Source organism: Sipha flava, unplaced genomic scaffold (assembly GCF_003268045.1).
Source record: "Sipha flava isolate LNK unplaced genomic scaffold, YSA_version1 1_pilon_pilon, whole genome shotgun sequence".
Lineage (NCBI taxonomy): Eukaryota > Metazoa > Arthropoda > Insecta > Hemiptera > Aphididae > Sipha > Sipha flava.
The window spans coordinates 5,649,969-5,675,272 of NW_020272783.1; the positions used below are offsets into that span (position 1 = coordinate 5,649,969).

Here is a 25,304-nt window from a genome sequence, read left to right on the forward strand (position 1 = left end):
TAGTTACAAGTTACATTACTTAGATTATAATTAAAACCCGATGTATTTGATTTTATTTGCGTTATATTTAGGCAATATTAAAAATTTGGTAAAAATTAAAAGCAGTCATATAATAATGAGTCCCTCTCAATACTTTAGGTGGTCCGGCCTAAGGCCGGACACATATTAGAGTGGACCAGGCACACCCTGGCCCTCCTTTAGCTACGTGCCTGTTGTCTGTGTTGATCCTAATTTGTTGCGTGCATCAACATTTGAAATCATTTAGTATCAATTGAAAATTATGAATAATTCATTAGATTTTAAAAACTATATCGAGCGAAATTCGGTGGATACACAGAGTAGTATATTTAATGACAATTTATTATTTACGATAGCTCCCATGCAGATAAAAAGGAAGAAGAAATGCATAAATATTGTCAATATTAATATCTTACTACAAGTTTGCCTAGCAGAATAAAACCATAAATAAATTAAACACGTAACAATCTCATAGAATTTGTACATATAACTTTCCCAATTGAGGTATATTGTTTAACTTATAAATGTAATAGTCAAACATAGTCTATAGTGTAAAAACATAATTTCAAGTTAATTCGTGGTAAAATTGTTGATAAAACAGTATTTAGTTATAATACAACAGAACATTAAACTTAATGACGCACAATGTGCATAGATAACAATGTGCATAATAACGTAAAACAAAAATTTAAAATAATTTCAGTAACATTTCGCGATTAATCAATTCAACAAATTGTAATACATTTCACGTAAACATATACATATAATTCAGGTACATAAATATCAAAACATTTAAATCCAGCCATTCTATACGCCAAATGAAATATGTATATAAATGAATGAGTTATTAGGAAATCGATGGATATCGCAAGAATAGTGAGGACGTATTCGTTTCAGTTGTATATCAAAACGCAATCCATAACCGTTACAGTAGTTCAGTAAGCTTCAACAGCATTTAATTTGATTTTTATTCCTATTGTTGTATTTGTGACCGGTAGGTACCGGGCTGCAATATGTGTTGCATGTTTTTTCGATCTTGGGCGCCACGTGGAGCATAGAAATCGGAAAACGGAACGAATTGTCATGGACGCGATTGCTATGAATATGGTTGGATATACCATATACATAGATGGTAACAATAATATTGCCGAGGAGTACTCGTACGTAAACATCAATCATTCTCCGGAACACGTGCGCTTTGTGTTCGTAAGGATAACGCTTTGCTGTACAAAATAGGGGATGGAGGTGGGGAGCGAGGGCGGGTCGGGCGTTTGCCCACGAATGCGGAACGCGCATGTGCAGCTGCGGTCACGTTATGGCGCACAGACGGGATTTGATCTTCATCGGTTTGCGCGCGGCGGCGGCTGCCTGCTGAGACTGTGGTCCGACTGAGCTCTGGTTCTGCTGTCCCACGAGCCTGCGCTGCTGCAAAAGCCTGTTGACCACTATCCGGTACGTGGCCACTACGTTGCTCCTGGACCCGAGGGGACCGTGTTCGTCCAGCATTGTCCTGGATATGCCCAGCACTTCCAGCGCCTGTCTGGCGTTCGACTCGGTGTCGGTGACTTCAACGTTACCGCCGTCGCTGTTGGTAAGCGGTGTCGGGTAAGCGCACCAATGGCCGTACACAGAGTTGTTGTTGAACCGACTCTGGTACGCGGACGCCTCTTTCAGCCAGTCGGACTTCAGCACGTGGTCGATGCAGTAACGGTCGTCGGGTGACGTGTTCAGCATAGATTCTGCGAAAGACAATATTACGTACCCGTATGAGTATCAAAAGTTCTCCGAGACGGTGCTTTTCGATACGTCGTCCACGGACATTGTGTTCAAAGTAAAAATGTCAACCATGCAACCAGTGGCGCACACAGAGAGGGTCGAGTGACACCCCTCAGAGAATTGGTGGATGGCTAGTTCTGTGTGAACTTGTATGAATATTTGTTTAATTTAATACTAACCAATTTTTCAGCTATCCAAATCAATATACTAATTATGTTTACCCTAGAACTAAAGCGTTACATGAGAATAAATAGTAGGGCTCAATCCCAAAAATTATGCTGTATAAACTTATAAATTAATACCCAGAAAATTGAAAAATAATTAATATTAGGTTTATTTAAAAAAAAATTTTTTTAGTATCTTTGTTAGTAAGAAAAAACCAAAAATACTTAAAAATAAGAGTTATATTATGTCTAAACTTAGATTTTACTGGTGAGGGTAGGTGGGTACCTCGAAATACATATTTTCGACATCCTTGTCAAAAATCTTCTGTGCGCCACTGCATGCAACCAAACTCCGACGAAAGCAATGTCTCGTCTCATATATAGTTCGAAAATCAATGCAATCAATAATTTAAGTTGCTTGTTACTTCGTAAGCGTATCATATAAAAAATAGGTCCTCGGTTCATAGTTTTAGCTAGTAGTCCGTGGTTGTATACTAATTGTGAACCACTGAGTTCTAATGAATCATCCTAATGCATTTAGATAAAAAAATAAAGGAAAAGCATGACGATATTGCGTATTATACGAGTATATTATCCAGTCCATTTTCCGAATTTATGTGACTATATACATACAGCTAGATCAGATTTAGATCTGATATTCATGATCAATTGTTATACCAATATTTAAATAAAAATATTTTCAAAAGAAAATCATAATTATGTATAGAGTACTAATTTATGAAATTTAAACATATCCATACGTATTTAGAGCTACTTTGACAACTAGTTACAACATTTTATACTATTACCTATAAGTGATTTTAACGATTGAGATATCCATGAAGGAGTCTCAACCTGCCCCGCCAGTATAGACCTTCTGAGTCCGGCCATATTGTCACCAAGGAAGGGCATTGTGGCAGTAGTCATAAAGAACAACAGTACTCCCAACGACCACACGTCAACTGGGCGACCAACGTAACGCTGGTCTAGGAACAGTTCGGGCGCTGCGTATGGCGGAGATCCACAAAACGTCTCCAATTTTTCGTTGTCTGAAAATATAAAAATTCTATTTAAAAACATATATTCTATATTGTAATTTTAAAGCTATTTGATCAAATAAATTAAATTTTCTCCGTTTCCGGCAAGAATCGTATGAGATAATAATATGTTCATTTAAAAAAAAAGATTAAAAAACACAAATCTCGAAAATATAAACGTTTATTTTATACTGCATAAACAATCCTTAGGCACGCATAGGGTGTTTACTAATTACTAATTAGTCATTCACCTAACTCGTTTACAATTTAGCTTCCATAAACTATGAATCGTTACTTCTAGATTTCCGAATTGTCCAACATAATTGTGTGCCTAATGTTTCTATAATAGTTTAAAACAACAATTATGATAATTTTAAATTGAAAATAAATGGTCATATATTTTAAATTAGAGCTGTAACAATCTCAAATATTGTTCCCATAAATTATTTCTGTTAAATAATTTTTTTTTTCATATTTTATTGCGTTATTATAAAAATGGGCTAAGTAATATTAAGAAAATGTCATCTCACCTTGCACATTTAACATAAAGGAAACAATAGACTGGTAATTTTTAAATTATATGAATTATATTAATTATTTATTTACAACCGCTGAAGGCCAGTATGAGATCTATAGTTAAACATAATTTAAAAGTTTTATTTCAAACTTGTTTTAACAACTACTTAAATTTTATTTTTTTTTCTGAATAAACATATTTCAACATATATTTTTAATTTATTAATATTTAAATTAAATTATTTTCACGAGTTCTTCAAATTAACTATACACACACTTGCTTTATTTAAACGATTGCAAATTTAATAAAATTGTTAAAATTACTTATGAAATCGTTTATTATTAACTAATCGTATTGCACTGATTTTTAATTACAGATACTCAAGGAAATGAGAACATTGATTGTTATAATATTTCTAATAAATAACATATTGAATAAAATATTAATGAAATAAAATAATAATTGTACTATTTGTACGTCACTCTATATATTATGCAAAATATAAATACTACTTTGTGCAATGGAAATGTTATTAAAAAAAAGTTAATAGTTATTAAAATTAATTATTGTACTCGTATATCATTAAACCTTATACTTTGTGTAACTTACGAATAGTCTTTAAATAAAGGCGATACTAAATTATGTTCCTATATTATATTTGTTATATTGTGATTAAATGTGCAGTATTAGTTATTGAAAATCATAAATGGAATCATATAATAATATATTTAATTTATATATATATATGGAAAGTTTTGGACATAGATTCACCCCATAATTAAATTGGTCAATAATTAAATTGGTATGTACTTGAGACGGTAATGCTGAAACCGAAGTCTCCTAATTTGGCGACGCCTCTAGAGCTTAAGAATATATTTTCTGCTTTGATATCCCTGTGAATGATGTTCCGGTCATGCTGAAAAAAATAAAAATAAATTAATTTATTAAACCACAATAAAACAAAAATAGATAAATTTAACTAAATCATTCACCAGGTGTTTGACGGCCAACACGATTTGGGCGAAAATGTTTTTCGCTTCCGATTCATGCATTCTGCCTTCGGTTATCAACCTTTTAAATAGCTCTCCAGCCGCCGCATGTTCCATAATTAAATAATACTTTGTGTATGTTTCGATTACTTCGAACAATCTAAATTAGATTCACATTCAATATAATATTGATTCCACAATAATGTATTGATGATGAAGCATATATTTTATATAACAATCGAATGAAAAAAAGGAAAAGTAAATTCAGGAAGAATCATAAAAACAGGCCATAGGATTTCAATGACACCACATAACTACTACTACAAAATAATTCATTTAGTAATTTTTACCGAACAATGTTTTGATGGTAGATTGATTCCATAACTGAGATCTCCCGAGAAAGCATTTTCTTCGCTTTCGCCGTCAACTTGGTTTTGTCTAATATTTTGATTGCTACTCGTTCTGAAAATAATAAAAGCAAAATATTATTCTTTCGTTATATAAAAATACACTATGTAGATAAAAATCACTTTATATATCATTACTACAACCAAAATACTTATAAAAATTAACTACTAATTAAATTTTTATATATTTTTAAAAATAAAATTGTTTTGAAAAATATGAAATTAAAAGAAAAATATGTAGTGAAAAGAAAAAAGTACAATAAATAATGACGATGAAAATAATAATTGCTTTTGGCAAAAATCTGAATTATAAGAATAAAAAGAGTATACATTTTAAGAGTACTTTGAAAATGCAAAATTTAAGCTAGAAAATTAGTTGAGTTTGGTTTTACAGGATAAGTTTTAAAAAATAACGAATTAATTTCTTGTAACATTAACAAATATTGAAAAATTTGTAAACCATTGTTATTTAAAATAAATTAAACATGTTTTATGATAGTTTTAACATGAATATGAATCACATAATAGGATTGAGCTTAAAATTATATTAATAATAATCTTAATTACAGAAAATAAATTTCAATTTATAATAAAATAGACAAATATAGAAGTTACAGTATATAATTGATTACAGAAAAAATGAAGTTATTAAACACCTATTGAATACACAAGAAAAAAAATATTGTGATCAATTCAGTTTATAAAAATGAAAAAAAAAGATAAAATTAATTAGCAAATGCCTAAACATGGCCTATTCAAAAAGTGACGAACAAAAAAATCAAAATTATTTATTATATTTTTAGTAGACAATGAAATATGAGATAGGGATCTATACATATACATGTACTAAATAATATGTATTTATAAGTGCGTATGTTCGTGTCGTTTAAGACAAGTGATATTATTTATTAAAGGTAAAATTGAAATTAACAATATTTCTATATATTTTAAAACATCGATTATAGTGTCATATTTGATAAATATCATCATAGTGTTTCATTTGATCCGCTTAATCAGCCAAGGGCCAAGGCTAATGGTAATTATGTTAAAACCTTACCTTTCGTTAACTCATGGTATCCAGTTTTAACATGAGAAAAATTGCCTTTGCCTAGTTCTCCACTCAATTTGTATAGCCCAATTCTTTTTCCCACAGCCGTATCGCTTTTCCATTTTCTGTCATTTTCCAAATTATCTATCGCTCTTCGGTACGCTAAAATACACATTGAAAACAAAATATACCAGAAGAATCACACTATTAGGATCACGTTATATTTTCGATTAAGGATAATATGGATGTATTTGTTACAAGTATCACAGCGTAATGCAAACAACTTACCAGTAACCTTTACCAGAGATGCCTTCTCTTCGGAAGACTCGCACAAAGTCATCGTCGCAACGTCATCGCGTGTTCTCTGAAATAAATCAAAATACATACAACATTATTGTATTTTTACCATCCCTTCTCATATACATAATAAATGTATGTACGTTATGTATATGCGTGTAAACACAACAAAATTACAAGACAAATTCTCAACATTGTAAATAAAAAAAATCACATTGATGTTTATTGTATTCACACGACAAGCGATTCTCATTTATTCCAATAAAATCACAATTTCATAGGCTTAACGAATTATATTCAACACTTTTATTGAAACGATGTACAATATATTTTCGAAGAATTACCATATTCGAATTCAATATCCAATATTCCGAAGTGTCTTAAAAATTATGTTAATAATGCTTTGAAACTATTACTATAAACTATAACAATAAAATAATAATAATAAATAATTGGTTAAATCAAATTAAACTATTAACAGCATAATATGCTTTAAAAAATAGTCAATCCACGACAGTGTTTTAAAGGTTTAGATGATTTTTCCAACCACATTAAAATAATTCAAAATAAAAAAATCATATTGTAACATTTATAAACGTAGTGCCCTACGAATATTTACTGATTGAGATTTCTTTTGCATTATATTTTTCGAATTCTAATTTTAAAATTTATATTTCACTAAAGATTATAATTGAATATTTTTATAAATAAACATAAATATTTCAATAAAAATAAAAATTAATTTTTGGTTTGTAAGTTTTTAAAATTTGAAAAATAACACTTTCATACGATTTATTTTACAAGAATTTTGAATGTTATTAAAAATATTTATTTAAAAAACATTCATAACAATGTAATAATAAAACAACATATTTAATTAATCTAGTCTTTGATCATATAAAATACTTAAAAAAACTTCATTATTTTTACTAAAATAATAAATGTGTCACAATTAGTAAATCTTTGTGAGGTATCTAATAATATGTTTATAAGAAATACATGTCTGTACTATAGTTACTGATCTTTAATCTTTATAATCTGAAATTAGAGAAAATGTTGATATAGGTACATTAATACGAAGATAAATAGAACGAAAATGATAGTTAATTTATGGAGAAAATTCAAGTTAAAAAATTGCATAGGTATTAAAAAACCATTATGTGGATAATTTTATAAAATAGAAAAAATAAAGAAACAAAATGTTGGAAATTTAATGCAACTAAAATGTATATTTATTGGTGTCTTTTTGAAATATTTAAATTATCTAAAATATATTGCCTATGAATCTTATATTTATTTTGAAAATATGAACATAATGTAATGATCAATAATGATTAATAATACAGGTTTTAAATGTTATTATAATTATTATAGTTGCTGTAACATGTTTTATTTTTCATTTTATAAAATCTATATTTCTTTTGTGATAAATGCGTGATAATCGGTTATCAAAAATTTATTATAGTTGGCAGTTGTATATACTGTGTAGACGGTAGAAGTTTTAGTGTATTTTCAGTATATGTGCTGGTTAATTCTTACAAATAGCAGTAGCAACTATTGTCTCCTTTAGGTACCTACACAGTTTACAACAAATCATAAGTGTGTATCCATTTAACGTGAAAATGTTTTGTTAAATTATAACTAATAGTTAAAGAAATGTGAGTGTTAGAACTTGCTTGAAACATGAACAAAAATATCTCATTTAAATCGTTAAAACTTAAATTATTACAATATTACAATATATTGAGTATTAATCGTCAAGGGACTTCGTGAAACTAATATGGCACTTTCTAAAAAATTTAATAAACGTTACTTACAACGGGGTTTCTCCAGCAAAGTTTTGACATTTTATCCGCAGAAAAATGTAATGTTAATTAAAACGTTTAATTTAGTTTACACGTAAAAACATTTCGATACACGACGAAAAAAAAAATTGTGAATTAAAAAAATTTCTCGAGATATTTATAATATTGTATGTAAAATATTGCATTAAAAGTTGATCCTAATAACAATTTCTTAGGCAAGTAGAGTAAAACGTCAATCGCATACCGATATGGTGTAAGCAATAATCATAATATGATCGTTGCCCTGCTCGGGTCCTATGTTATCTACAAAAACGTAGCTGACCCACCGTGCGGGTAAATAGGAGGAACCGTATTGTTATCATCGACCAGATTATGTGCTATTTTTATTCCGGCGTGTACTACATATGCCGATGGGTATAGTATGATAATAAAAAAAAAAAGCAAACAATGATCGTCAACAAAATTTGCGCCCATATTCCACCCGCATCACCTGTTATCATACACAACATTGTACCGCTCAATTGCGCGCTGTTACGTGAGTTCTGACCGTGACTGGTAGTGCAGCAGCCCACAGATGAGTATTTGTGTATACAACCGATCAAAATAATTAATTTTTTTTTAATTTTTTTTTTTTATTAATATTATCGAATAAAACACGACATTTGATACAAATATATTAAAAAACTTTAATCAGACTCATACTCTGCATACTCTTCATCTTCGTTGTCGCTTTCGTCATCTTCTTCTTCATTATCTTCCAAATTTTTTTCACTGTCGTCTTCAGTTGGTGGTATTGGTGGTGCGCTTGCGATAATCAGATTGACTGCCCTTTTTGAAAAGGGCTCAGTTTTCTTATACTGCCTTGGCTTGCAATTACTTAGTTACAAGTAACCTCTTCCGATAACTGACCAATTGGTAGAATTGCAAGAGTTATCACTGTTGCGCCGTGTATCAAAACGTTATGAAAAGTTGGTGTCATGGGATGCCAACCATACAGATCTACATATATTTTTGCAGTTTTGAGTTCAAAGATGTCAAATTTAACAGTATCAATACTTTTGCCAAATAAAAAAAATACTAAAAATTTAAAATTGTACTAACATTTTTTAATAAAAAAATAATTTATTAAAAATCATAAAACCTGCAAAATTCTTCTAAAAATAATCTTTACATATGAAAAAGATTACAACCTTTTTATTGCACATAAAAAAAATTCATGTTACAGTTTAATTACTGTCAGACCTTAAAATTTTAAAAAAATACCAAATAACCATGCATTTAAAATATTTTTTGTTGTTTTTCTAATACTATTATTATACTATTATCTAATACAGCGGTTCCCAATTTTTTAGTAGTATGGACCACCAATTTCGTAGAAAATATTTAAGGTCCACCAATAGTTACAATATTTATATAATTATAATGTGCACATACGTCAGTTATTACAATTTATTTATTAAAAAAAAATTATTTATCAAAAAAAAAAAAAAAAATACATTAAACCAGAATATTCAAGAGTTAAACAATTTGATTTGATTTTTGATTGTCCGCCACGAGAGAATCAATATGTGGATTAAAACTGATGTTTTAAAATGTAAATGTAAATGTAATAAAATTCAGTTTATTCCTATATTTATTTTTAAAAAAAATTAAAGTAGAAAAAGCTCGATCACACAGACACACAAGTTATCGAAATATAACCCATCAAGTTTTTAAATTTTAGAGATTGCTGGAAAGTCTTGCGAATATTTAACTAGAATGATAATAATAGTGTAGTTTTAAAAAACGGTTTTAGAGTCTAATCACGTGAAAGTTCAATCAACGAATCTTCTTCACTTGCTGATATTTAATATTTTAAAAATATATGTTAGTAATGTTAATATAATATGATTCATGGTCTAGTACTACCCTGCTCGCGACCCACTTGTGGACCGCGGTCCATGGGTTAGGAACTACTTATTTAATTCACCAAAGTACCCTCTAAACATTTTTTTAAAAAAAAATGTATCGTTCATATAATAGAATCTATTTTTTTGTACGAAAAGCTTTTTACGGGAGTATAAAAATTTAATTGAGCATCTTATTCAAATCATAATAATTTCTTTGTTTTGTTTAGAATCAAAAAGGCGGATGTTGGCGGACAATTTTATGATAGATTATAATTGGTATTAGTCTTAGTTTAATGTTCATAAAAAAAATATTATCTGACAATGCCATGGTTATAAATAAAAACACGATGATTTAATAATTTTTGCTTAAAATTAATAACCATAAAAGATTTCAAAAACAAAGTTCATAAAAGCATATATAAGCAGTAAATTAATACATTTTCATTGTAAATAGGGTATGTACCTTTCTTTTCTAATCTCAAAATGTATTTCTTCCAACTCAACCATGCAAAAGCAAAATATCAAACGAAACAAATAATTGAAATGAAAGTACCAAAAACCAATAATATGCAATTCGGACGATTTCTGGATTACGATTGATTATTTGACGAGTGTCTATCAAATTTTACTGATAATCATTTGACGAGAAAGTTAAATAGCTTTAATAATAGTAGTAATAACAACATTTTTGATTTACTTGCCGATTGGAACTTATGATCAGTTGTATTATACAATTACTTATGTGCGATTTTTATCCTGATAAATGCCGAAATTGGATAACAATTATTTTTTGTCAGATGAATAAAACCGTGTAAAATCATTTGTAAAAAAATTAATCGAGTATGATTCATGGTTGTTTTTTGGAAATTGTTTTCGACATTTTCGCCTAATAAATTTATTAACGAATTTCGGCAATGTTAATAGTATTATAATGTATATTTGAGCAAAGGTCATAGTTGTCGTATGTACAATGTACATAATATCATATTAATGTTATTGACCATTACTAATGAACCGAATCGATTTCATTTTTAAGTTGAATCTATCAAAATATATTTTTTTGATTCGAAGTGCAAGGAGGAACATATTTATTATACCATGATGTATGTGATTTATTTTGTGTCTGTGCACACGATTATAACCAGAAGGATTGCTTCAATCATCACTCAAATATCATATTATCTACAAAGGCGATTTCTAAGAATGTCATCTTATGAATTTCCATTCTTCTCTTAGTAAGTGTGAACAACTGACCCAATTTTGGAGCAAAAAAAAAATTCAAAATTTGGAAAAATCAAATTTTTGTTTTTATGCGATATTTAGTGAACATTTTAAAAAAATTCCCTAAATATGGCATACATCTCTTACCAATCAATAAAAAAACTGTGGTTAATTTGAAAAAAAAAATGACGAGTGTTGGTATATTGAATTTTGACATATTATCATAATTATCAATGAATCTTAGATTAGGGAGGTTACTCAGTGGCAACACCTAACAAGTAATATATAAACAAATAAATAACAGTAAGTTTTAAAATGTAAAACATAGGTAAGAGATTTTGTCGTTATTACTGAATACTTATATTAGCATTTTATAGGTATTTTATAATTTTTGAAATATTTTAATGATATTTTTCCTGATTATGGGCACTTGAATATTAAAATATAATTTTTCAGTTAAAATTTAAGCCTATTTGATTAAAAAAATTGGTTTTACTATTCCATCAACATTAACAACTATTTTTAGTAATAGAAACTGATCCATTCGACCATTAATTTAGTATAGGTATAGAAAATTTACGTAGATCGGTTCTAAATAATTTATAATACAGTTCATAATGAAACTAACTATTGACCTTAAACTAAGAACATAACCTAACCTAACATAAACTTAAAGAGCAATTGTTTTAAAAAAATTGTGTTCATTGTAGGTATATGGTACGTGATAATATAATTAAATAAATAATAACAACTTAGGTATTTATTATTAATTTAATAGCTTATGGATAACCTTATTTTCCAATCCAACACTTGTTTCATCGAACTGTTATTATTTGTTATTCAATATTATTATAATTCTAATATATTATTTATTTTAATTAGTAAATGAATGATTATGTATTATTAATTTTAATATTTATTTAATAACATTTTTTTATATAATAATTTTAAAATGCTTCACTGTTAAGATATTTAGATATAATTGTTTTTGATTTTACTTAATCAATTAAATATAAGCTATTTAAATTATCTTAAAACAAACAAGGCTAATAATAATAAAAATAAATACACATTTAGTTAATAACTAAACAAAATATTTCATCAAATAAATGACCTTACTCCGAGTTTATCGTGCACAAGTTGAATATCAATAACAGTTTATTGTTTAAATAATTTGAATTTTTTCATTTCAGTGAACATCGAACTACAGTTGTGTAACAAAACGTGGGTACTTTGGTAGCTTTCCAAAATGTCATACATATAATATATACATATAAATAAAATAATAGTAAAAAAAAATTAAATACAGATGAATGACCGGTTATAAAAAAAATATTAGATTTTTATTAATTTCATATAATTTCCTTTCATAGCCTACTAATAAAATTTATTTTGATAAATTGAATTCAACAATAGAGTATATATATAATTTTAATTAGTGTATTTTTACATATTTATATGTTATTATATGATTATTTCTTTGTAATAGTCTAAAAAAAAATGTATTTAAAATGTAATCGTAAAACCGAAAACTATTAATAGTAATTAGTGAGTTACAATAAACCATAATCATGAACAAATTAAAATATGAAATATTAAGTATATTTTATTTAGTTCTAGATTTTGTTTATTACTACTACAACTTAAATTACATTATATTAAATTATATTTACATTATATTTAAACCGTTTCAAAGTTTATCATTTTAACTATTCCCATTACATTTTAAAAATATTTTAAAAACTATATTTTCTAGTGTCTAATGAATTATGAAATCTAAATCGATTTTTCAATGTGACTATTTCTATTGGTTTTAAATTTATAATTGCATGATAAATAATATCATAAGGTCACGGGAGTGAAGAAAATGCACTAAAAATATAATCACAATTAATAAAATCAAAGTATCAGGATACTTAGTTAATTTGATTTTTTCAATTGGAAATGGATTCATATTACTCATAAACTGTCGCAACTATATATTTATGTATATATATACGTGTTTATTTTTAACATCAGTAACGTAACGCGTTTAGAAGTACAGCATGCGTAAAGTTATTAATGCATGTATGCGACCGAAATTCGGAAAAAGAAATGTTTTTTTCCCACTCGTGTTCGTACATATTTTTTAATATAAAAACACCTCGGTCACTACTATTATTAACAAGAGTTTAAAACGATAATTCAAGAACTACTCGGATATAACTTGACGTGTAACAATGATGTTTAAAACAAGTGTTGATGTAAACAAAGTCAAAGAGCAATTATTATGTTAGCTCATTCAATTGCGAATCCATTGATCTATTGGATATTTTTCACGCCTATTAGGTACTCGTATATCATTTGTAATCAGGAAACTCGCTAAATTTTTTTTTAATCCTACACCTCCATGGTTTATGCAATCCGAAATCATATAATAACAATGTTGTTTAACCGAAAAAATCTATTGAATAAATCTCCAAAAATGCGCATATTTTTTCTTCAACACTATTGACGATGACAATGTCATAGTGAAAGATTCATATTTTCTCTAAACCTTAAATATTGTTAGATCATATATACCTTACAATGGCATATCTTATTTTCAGTATTACGCGATTATAAATTCGATGAACCCCGACTTAAATGTGCATAATATAACATAAAGGTAATATCTAGTAAGTATGAAATAGTTAACATCCTTCAATAAATCATATGCATATTATTTTTGAGATTTACATTTTACTCAAAAATTGATTTTTTTTTTCGAACAAGTACCCTCGCTGATAACTATGGTATAAAAAGTCCTTGAAAGTTTCCGTCCACACGATCGGGAACCCAGTCAATATTAAATAATAAGTTATGAATGCAGGGTTTCAATTAATTAGTGATGAAAAGTGCGGTCGAACATGTAGTTGTTGTACCTGTTTATTATTTTTATTATTTAACGTTTGATTATTTGATATCGCATGAGACATATTTAAAATAATTGTGTAGTTTTTAATATTCTAAAAATGTTTATTATAGAACATAGATAATTTCAGTCTGTGGATGTAATACAATTAAACACTAATCATGCATAGAACATGGAGAAAACTATTTAATATGACTAAAAATGTCTTAATTTAATCAAATCCATCATCGAAATTTAACTCGAATTAAACACAAAAATGTAGATAATGATTTTCGAAATATTTCTCTTTAACTATTATATAAATTTCAAATCAATTTATTTGAGAAACATACGCATAAGGACTGATATGGTCAACCATACAGAAGCGTGTCGTTAGAGAAAACAATTTTGAATACAATCAGAGTGTGTTTTTCAGTTAATAATTCTTAAAACCGAAAATTTAGGTATCCCTTAAACTTATAATTTTCCTATTTTAATATATGCATAATTTTAAATACATCTATTATAATTTTAGAGTCTTTTCCTATATAATTAAAGAAAAAGAATTGTGCCCATAATATAAATTCATGTTTTTATTTAATTTTATAAAATTTTCTTTAAACAAATTAAAAACCCAATACTGTATTTATATTATTATTGTATGTAAAAATCTTGATTCAAATTTTTTAATGTGTTTAATCGTAATATACTAAGTTTTACTTAATTGGTAACAAATTCTCCCTGTACCTAGTCTTATTCTCAGATTATAATATTGACAAAAATTGATTTTTCGTTCATTGATTAAATTAGTTTGGAAACAATTATAAATAATTACAATCGAATGACGGTTCTCTATGCGAAGGTATGCGTATAACTTATATTGAATATTTTATATTGTATTATATATTGCATAATAGATTTGTTATACTTGGATAAAATTACAATTTTTAAAATAAAAAATTTCTAAATACCCATGCATAATATAATAATATAGTTGAGAGATTCTAAATAATAAACTTTGGTTTCAAAAAAAATAATTTCTTTTACTATATTTTGACTGAAATTATCAGTAAAAAAAATTGATACATGTAGACAAATATTTTGATTTTTCATCTCATTGCCTAAATAATATATATATATATTATTTCAATCATAATTTCGAAGTTATAATCAGAAACTAAATATGAAAAAATATGAAAATTGCGAACTGTAACAAAAACTTTTTTGATAAATCATATTCATTATTTCAATTATTAATATGGAATGTGTCAAATAAATAATATATATTGTGTTAACCATACTATATGTATTTAAATTATAATTATACTTTTTTTGGTATTTATATAATACTTCTAAAAATCAAAAACTATTTGAATACTCTAATAAATTAGCCGAAATAGTACCTATCCAAAAAGTATTTAATTAAAAATTGTTAAAACTTGTTCATTGTTACACAAATTATTTTATCATATTTCAATACATAGATAATTTTCGACTGAAATAGGTTTACACGACATCAATGAATCTGGTATTTATGATTTAAAATATACACCCCCTCTTTTTTTATTAAGTACGTATATTTATATTTTACACAGGAATATTGTAATTGGACCAATGAAATATAAATTGGTTGTGGGGGCCACCGTACATAGCTGACTCTAACTTGCACAATAATAATTGTAAACTATTTAAATAGGTATAGAGGAACATCTATTATATGTCATAGACCCATCCTTGACTAACGGTTTAGTTGTACTTAAAATTTAAATCTCAGATATATATTTTTTTTGTTATACATACGCGTAATAGCTATTGTATGCATGCATACTATAAATAATGTATTAAATTCACAACTATCGCATCGTTGCCATTATAATAGTATTGATAAACAAGACTCGGGATATAAAAAGTTATTTAAATTGAGAACGTAAAATGTTTTATGATAATGTCAGTAGTTATTTAAATGTTCTCGTTTCCGAAATTTGGTTTTGAATCAATTGAATTGCAATACATGCTACTGCTCGCGATATAAATAATAACGATAAAAAAAATTAGCAAAAAAAAAATAAATAAATATATAAAAAAGTAAATAAATATAACAATACGTGGTATAGATTAGAGTTTCGGTTTTATAATCAAAAATATATGATATTGTGTTATTTGAATGCACGATGTAGGGTAAAGTAATTCATTGGCCGTTTCGGCCGTAGGTCATACGTTACGTCGTTATTACTATAATTACTAATACATGATACAAATTCAATCATTGCTCATTAATATTTTACTTCTAGTAATAATTATTAACTAGTCTAAATTAAAAATATCAAATATTTTTAAGACTTCGGAAAATTAAAACGAAAGTCAGTATAAAATAATTCACCTATATACCATTTCATTTGTGTAATTCTACTCATATATACACGTAAATATATCAATGTATCATAAGTACAGTTTCATGTTTAACATGTTAAATAAATATAAATTTATACTAATACGTATATAAACAAATAGTATAAACTTATAAAATATCATTACATTAAGAAATTTTTATATGGAAATATCTCATATACTATATTTAAAAAGCCTTACAATAATTGTACTAGAGTTATTTAATATGATTATGTCACTGAAAAAACACTTACAATTTAAATTATTTCGAATTAATTAATTTAGTATCAAAATAATGAGAACAATGGTATTTTGAATGTGTAGTAATTTTTTTAGTTTACATTTCCATTCATCGCACGTTGGCTTTAACGAAAAAACATTAACCACTGCATTCGGATTCATGATTATTCATAATGGTAGAATATATTTATACACATCTTTGGTAAATCTAATGATGAACTTATCTTTTTACTAAAATACTTGATATAATAAAAATAATTAACTCTATCTGGTTTCTAGCAGGGACTAGAACCGGAACCAAAATGAACCGGTTAATCTTAAAAATTTAAGAACAATAACTTTAATTGGAACTTTTATTTCAAAAAATTTAAAATCTAACCGTAACCTTAATTACATATAAAACTATTAATTTTGGCTAGTAGTAATAGCTTGTTAGTTTGAATTAATGTCAACTTTATAATATTTTTATTTTGTGTTGTAAATTGTAATTTGTAATACACAAGTATATAAATATATATATATATATATATATATATGTATTTATATAATATATAATATTTAAATATTATAAATTAATGAGTAGCCTAGAGATTTATTATGATTTCCAGATGATAATGTCTTTTTGTTAGCCTGCATGCGTAGGTGATGATAAATTTCAATGGTAGTGTACTAAGACAATATTATTTCCACCCTTACTAAAAAAAATCTAAAAATATCTATCACCACGCTACTGTATATGTATGTACTAGCCCAGTGCGTATTTGAGGAGGTTTTAGGGGGCATGCGCCCTCCCATGGCTTGTATTTTTTTGAATATAATACATTGATTTATTTAAAAAATGTAATGTATAAATAATTAAGAATATAAATTACTAATCTATCATTATAATTTGTTATCATTACAACAGGAACATGAGCTGTAGGTAATGAACTATAAATTATTTTTAAGTTTGTATTGAAGAAAAATTAGTTTCGCCCCCCCCCCCCATGGCCTCAGCACAAATATGCCCTTTGTACTAGCTGAATTACCCGTCGTTACCGGGTTTTAGTATAAAAAAATTTGTTATTTTATTTATCGTCGAAAGAAATTCTTATTCTCCCACACTTAATTTGAAGCAACTTGTGCATAAAGCAATGTTCTTGCAAAATTATCAGTTTGATATATCTGAAAAAAATCCTGAAGATTTGTTGGTGGACTTTCTATTCTTTCGGCGACATTATTTGTTGTAAAATAAACACGTTGTCCATTTACTAGGTGAACCTCAAGATGAGTAATAGCTGGATACCTATCATGTGTATAAAAACCTAAAATTCTCCAAGCTGCTTCAGAACTATTGATATACCTGCCACTTTCATATACTATTTATAATCAATGACAATACCTATTATATTTCAATTTTATTATTTTTTCGTAATATTTTCGAAATGGCGTAAATTAAAACGACGTCGGTTAGTGCTCGTCTGCGTCTCCCAATCACTTCGGTGAACGTCGAGAGAAATTTTTCCAAGTATAAATATTTTTAAAAAGATAATCGTCGTTCATTTACTTTTGATAACATCAAATACACTCTAATTGTACATTGCAATGATTTTGATTTTTGAATAATTTGTAAGCTTTGATAAATTTATAAAAGAATTATCTGTAATTTTTTATTTCATATTTTAAAGACATTTGTTGATATTTTTATATAATATTTTGAGTGAATTGTATGTTTTGATAAATTTATATAGAATATTATTTTTATTAATTTAAAACAAATATTTGTAATTTTTTTAGGTCATTTTTTTAAAGACATTTACTGTCATTTTTATATCATACTTGCATATTTTTAGGTATTTTTTTAATGTTTTTAAGGTCATCAACTTCCAAGCCCTAGTTATCAATATTTAGTCAAAATATAATAATATGAACTATGATACTATCCTAATAAGTTATATTTTGTGAATAATAAATAATTACTCAATGTACTGCATTGTGTTCACTTAGAAACAATTAACTATTCATTTTATGTAGGTACAATAAAATTATACATTGTTATACATTTTCGTGTACAAAAATTTTAATTTTTTACTTTATCATGACAACATGATAGTAAGATGATATATTGATGTCCATATTTTTCTACGAAAAACATTTTTAAAAAAAATGCATATTCTCGAGCACTTATAAGTATAACAAAATATACCTACCCTTTTACCCATTAAATTGTATTTCATAGTGACGAATAGTATAAAATCGATATCTATATTATTTCATTATCAAGGTTATGTATTCATAAATTATTTCTATTTCCATAAATATTATAATAAATTATCAATGATTTCTAAATTATAATCAAAACAATTTGCACTAATAATATATTACTCCAGAGTCATTTTTTCTTTACAATTTAGCATATATTAAATATATGAGTTAACAGTAACTATAGAAACCGTAGATTCACAATACGATATTTATATTTGACTATAATATATATGACGTCATTGTGGATTTTTTGTTACTTTATTAGAGATAAGTTGGGTCAACTTGTTCAGTGTTATGCATGCTATACCGCCATAAAATTAACCTATCTTTGTGCTTTATAATATAAAATTACGGTATTAAAGTTCGCAAAAACAACGGACAACCACCGTTTATCTATATACAGTTCATTAGAAAAAATATGTGAATATTATGTATACACATCACATATATACAGCTGACCACTGTCATACCTAAGTATTTAAGGGGATTAGAAACATCTATCACGCACGTAAAGTAGGGATTTAGATATTTTTTGTTTTCAACTCGATAATTAATCGATATATTGATACAATAAAGATTTTGAATACTGATTTAAATTTTTCATAAAATCTATACAAAAACGTTTTCCCCACATTTTTAATTTTATTTATATAAATCACAATAAAATCAATTTAAATTTAAAAACTAATATAGTTAACTTTTTTAACTTATGGAGAAAAAATGAAAAACTTGGTCTTATGTAGTCATAATGAAGAATTCAAATAAATTTTAAAATTCTTTATAGCATCCATATTGATCGGTAAAGTAGAAAAAGAATACGTCTAAATTCCTATATTGCGTATACATAAAATTACCCCTTCCAATATATCAATTTAATATAATTTTTCAAATTTTCAAATTATCAAGTATAATTAATTGTATAGGAAGTTTAAATAGTCATAAATATCCATTTAATTATTATAATGATAAGCAATTTAAATATTTAAGTAAATATAAATATTATAATTTAATAATAATTTTATATCGATAAAAAGATGATAATTTTTCATTAATGATTATTTTTATTTTACTTAAAAAGATAATAACGACTTAATAATCAATTATGTACTTTAGATTTTGAGTGAAACGAGTAATGTATTAATTTTATCATAGTGTAATTTTTTAAGTTTCTGTTGAATTTCCCAAAAATACAATTAATTATGAAAAATTGATGAAAAATCACTACATAAAAAACCAGAACAATTAAGAGATTACAAAACAAAACAAAACATCATAGAACAGTTCTTGAAAAGTTCATTCAATTTGTTATTATTATTATTTATATAGTATTATATTTTTTAGAAATTTAAAATCATACTATGTTTTTCTAGAGGTAGTATGATTTCCAAAAGATTTAGATTTTTGTATGCTGTTTGATAATATTTGAAATAATAATGATTTTTTTTCTTAGTGTCAATAAATTTGCAGATGTCCAATTGATATTTTGTGGTAATATTATCCCAAATGTTTACTCATGTGTAAATGCGTATCTACTGGATTTTCCGAGTGTTCCATAACACACCCTGCGACAATGGTGATTTTTAGATTTTTTTTTGGAGGTTTTTTTAATATTATCCTATACTATATTAAGACATAATTTTAATCCATTATAATTAATTAAAAATTAATTAAAATTTAGATTATATATTTAATTTTTTAAGTTTTTAAATTTAATACTTACTCGTATAAACGAAAACAACATAACACACCATCTCGAGCATTTCGAGCGAATAATATACCACAGCCTAAAAATGGAACCTGGGAAGATCTATACAATAAGTATACCATAGAATTCAATAAAATATGTTATATTGTAAATTATATTTATGATAACAATTAATAATTATTTAGACTTGAATTTAATTTTCACACAATCATGTCATTAAAACCTAACAGTGCGAGTGCACACTCAAAAAGAGTATAAAAAAAAAAATTATTAAAATGAGCTGAAAATATTCCATCCAAAATATGTTCAAATACTGTTTATAAATGATTGACCGCTTTAAACCAACAAAATGTATTCAACAGTATCAATCAATTATTTTCAATGTTTGTTATGATAACTGTTACTAGCTGTGGATATGAACGTATTTTTTAAAAAATTACTACTTTCAAGTCGAAATTGAGGTTCACTATGTCTCTAGATCGTTTGAAAACATTGTTATTTTTATTTGTGGAGCAAAAGTTAAACTCCATAGACATAAATCATGTCATTGAAGAATTTAAAACAATAACTCCTAAACATATAAGATTCATTTTAGATTGGTACCTATTAAACAAAGTTGTAATTTACTGTCTAACTTTTTAACTTTTATTTTAATAAATTTTAATTGATGTTTTACAAGTGATTAGAATTGTATAAAAAAAATATTCAACCGTTATTCGTTATTAAGTACTCAAATTAATCTCTAATAATAAAAGTTATGATGTCAAAAAATGTAGTTGATTGATATTTTGGATAGATACTTTGTTTGGATATTAAAACTTGTAATAATATTTCAAAAGTGGATAGAATTGCTTAATATATACATAATTAAAAAGTCACTTGTCGGATAGTATAAATTTATTTGTGCGAAATCCTTTGTCGTAACTTGGAGTAAATTTTTAGGAGGGCAGGGGCTGAATGTGGTAAGACTATTAGTTTTCGGTAAATCTATTGGGTATAATAGGTGTATAAAGTATTAGGTAAAATATCTAGAAAGAGGGGATAGTTGCCTTTCCTTGCCCCCCCCCCCAAATTACGCCTATGTGGGCAAACATAATTAAATAATTTACCTTGAACTTTAAAATAGTTGGAGTGTAGAAAATATGCTTATCAGCACACTGCCGTGACGAACAAAAATATGCGATAGTTAACTATTTTCGATCTTTTAAAACATTCTATCTCATATACCCCCGCACTAGCGACATCTTAACGCGCCGGGCACTGTGCCGTGATGTTTTTTCGGTCGTACCGACAGGTGCGTTTTAAGACGTGATCGCCTGCGGTTTCGTGTGTTCCTTTTGCGCATTCACGTGTTGGTTTTGTTGTCGTCGACGGATATACCGAAACATTCGTCTGTGACACTATCGCGTTCTACGACGACGTGTGCGCGAACGCCGTTGCGGTGTCCATTCCTACCGCGTGTTGTAGGTGGATGTCCGGTGTTGTCGTCCATTCCGTTCCAGTTAGTCCATTCTCAGGTCAAGCGTACCGGTAACATTGTAGTACGGGGTTTTTTTTTTGGTATTTATGTATGTAGCCCATAAGACACATTTGCATTATTATTATTATTATTATTATTATTGATCTACCCACCCGGGTACCCATATACCCATACTATTGTAATCAGTATTTTTTCTTGCCTAAAATAGTAGATTGGTGCTGACGAGCCCGAAACCCCAAATTTGTATGTTTTTTTTTTTGTGTGTTTACATTAAAAGTGGTCACCTTGTCCTACATAAGCAACTAAAAACCTTCTTCGCGACGAAAGTAGACAAGGGTTTAAACACCCCGTGTAAAAAGGTGTCCCTCTTTTTACATAGAGTATATAAAAATTAATTATTTTTATTTACATCATATATGTGATAAATCATCTGAAAAACTTTTAAAGAATAATATGATTTTTGAACTACAAAGGACCCATTTTATGTAAGGGCACACTCTCTGACAAATTCCTAGATTCTCCTCTGCTCATATGTACATAATATTAATAAATTATAATATTTGCAATTTGCACTTGTTACGTACATTTATTTAATACATTATATCGTTGTGTATACTTAATATCGGGGTGAATTTTGCTAATTATTATTATTATTTCGACACTTAAAACACGAAAACCATTATATGTAGAAGGTCTTCAAGACTAGCGGAAATAGTGTAAGCGGGAAGGCTAAGGTATTATTAACTAAGAGGTACCAACTTGAACGTGATGACTGTCCAGTGGGCTGTAAGTACTACTGTTAGTGCTACAGGGATCGATATATAAGCTTGTGTGTGTGTGTGTTTATAAACATATATATACATTATATGGTAGTATTGGACGTTACTCGTGGGGCCGCAAATTTTACGTTTTCGGGATACGTCGTAGAAACCCTGAAGATCACTATCGCGGTATGAAAGACGTTAACCTCTATTAAATCGGACGGGACGCTGATTGTGTCCAAACGATATAATAAACGAGCTGTTTGGATCAGCTAAAAGTTTCCCGTTTTATATAATCATAAAATCATAAAAATAACATTTATACAAAACATGACTTTCGTCGCCCAATTCTATCCCCATCCCACTCGTCGTATGTATGGCAAATTAAGAAATATAATATCTAGACACATTTGAATGCAAAATTTATTATTTTTTAGTAGGTTTAAAATATTGTTTTTTAAATACAAAACTCACCACCAACAAAATTTAAATGAAACGTTTAATTTGCATTTCCTTATGTTTTAATTATTTTAGCGTATTTTTAATTTGATGAGATATTTTTTTTTTATTCAAAGTCACTTTTTATACTTTTATATATACGTTTCCTTGGTATAGTTAATAATGGTAATTTAGTAATTCAGTAATCAGTGAACTACATCAAATATTATCTATAAAGAAAATTGTACCGTGTACTTCATACTAATCGCCCAGTGTTTTATGTCATAGATAATCTTATTAGAATTTTTTTACAACTCAAAATTTAATTTTTCTTGTTTTTAAAGCATTTTAATACAAATTCTTGTGATACTAAAAAGATCAATCAAAATGTTACATTTGAACGTAACGAAGATTTTGTTAATTTTTTTCAAAACTATTTACCTATTACACAGTTGCAATGGTCCGATACTCCGGTGTATTATATTTATAATACAATATTGTAAAGTATTATATATATATATATATATTTAAGGACGAGGGTAAATACTAATAAACTTCGATAGGTGAAGAGGAGTATAAAAAGTTTCCTATCGTACTATTACTTATAGTACCTGTACCTACGACGACTATATAATTATAGTTATTTACTATTGTTCCGGAAACGGGACGTGTTTTACACGCGAATGATAACGTTCTATTTATACTATGTTTATACCGCACGGTACGTTAGAGGTATCGTGTGTCTTTCGAATAATTTAATATCATATGTATAGTATATACTTTTATGTATATAATAAGTATGTACCTTTATATCTACATAGGGTTTACACTATATAGTACAATAAACGTGTACGGCTCGTTATTCTACTCGAAACACCTTGACGACCGCAGAGTTGTACGATTGTTTGGAAACATACATCACACACAATATTGGCAACGACCCAATGGCCGGTTTTTATTTTCAAAATGTAAACCTCCGACTCCTAATACGCATAATCTGACACTGTAATGTCACGGTAATGGCGACGCAAAAGAAATGCGACCTTAATTCGAGAGCGTGGTCACCAAAATATTATCCTTCATGTAATCGTGTTATTTTAAATCGACTGTTTATTAGTCAATCTAAACCTTTTCACATTTTATAATAATGTACTATAATTATAATCACCATTACTAAATCGAAGATCTTTTAGATTATTGATTCCAATGGTTAACTAACAATCTCTGTATAAAATGAAATGCTTAAAATCATTTTAAACAAATCTATGGACCCGAAATATTAAAAAAATCACCCATAAGACTTCATATAACCGTACAAAAATATGTTTATGTGTCTTACAAGCATTTGTAGTAAATTACTCTCCGAATGCAATTAGTGATATTATATTGTGGGATACAAATGTAAGACAACCTGTTCGCTTATATGCATATGGAAAGCAACAGACTGAACTTTGATAATGAAATATAAAGAGTTTTTTTTTTATTATTTTCATTTTAAATTTGATAAATTTACCACAACATTCAAAAAATTTTTGTTCAAACAAAGATTTATTTTTGTTATTTTAAATTATAACATTTTTTTTTGGATTACCCGTGTTCTGGGAGCAATAAAAATAAATTCTTTACAAAATGAAGCATAAGAAATTTTTTTAATAGTAGTAAATCATTACTTCCTATCAACATTTTTAAATATGTTAGAGAAAAACAAAAATAGAATAATTACTTATTTAATAATACTTACAGCAATAAATATAAACTAAATAGTACGAGTATATTACTTAAAGTGATCTCTAATTATTTATACTTTATTTAAATTTAGAAGCATTAAACATTTATCAAATTTACTGGGTCAAATCATTTGAATTTCTAACAAAAAATTAATGAACACACGCACCATGTCAAAAAAAACGACTATGAAAATTGATAATCGATAAAGTACCAGCTATGTTAAATTTTTTAATTTAAATAATTCATTATAATATTTGGTGAAAATTAAATAAATATAAAT

General features: G+C 27.1%; 1 protein-coding gene across 2 annotated transcripts in view; it reads right to left on the bottom strand.

Annotated features, from left to right (window-relative positions):
• Positions 1–581: 581 nt before the first annotated feature.
• The window catches only part of LOC112682085 (serine/threonine-protein kinase NIM1-like), a 33,266-nt gene continuing 8,543 nt past the window's right edge, over positions 582–25,304 (bottom strand). Inside the window, exons 1-8 of one of the 2 annotated variants that reach the window (XM_025552555.1) lie at positions 8,071–8,319; positions 6,245–6,320; positions 5,966–6,118; positions 4,852–4,963; positions 4,505–4,661; positions 4,323–4,428; positions 2,768–3,007; positions 582–1,757 (exon numbers count right to left, since the gene is read on the bottom strand). In XM_025552555.1, coding sequence (XP_025408340.1) covers positions 1,327–1,757; positions 2,768–3,007; positions 4,323–4,428; positions 4,505–4,661; positions 4,852–4,963; positions 5,966–6,118; positions 6,245–6,320; positions 8,071–8,100 — 1,305 coding nt within the window. In that variant the 5' untranslated portion in view covers positions 8,101–8,319 and the 3' untranslated portion in view covers positions 582–1,326. Of the gene's footprint in view, positions 1,758–2,767; positions 3,008–4,322; positions 4,429–4,504; positions 4,662–4,851; positions 4,964–5,965; positions 6,119–6,244; positions 6,321–8,070; positions 8,320–25,304 lie in introns of those variants that run through there. The other variant, XM_025552556.1, reaches the window with a different exon arrangement.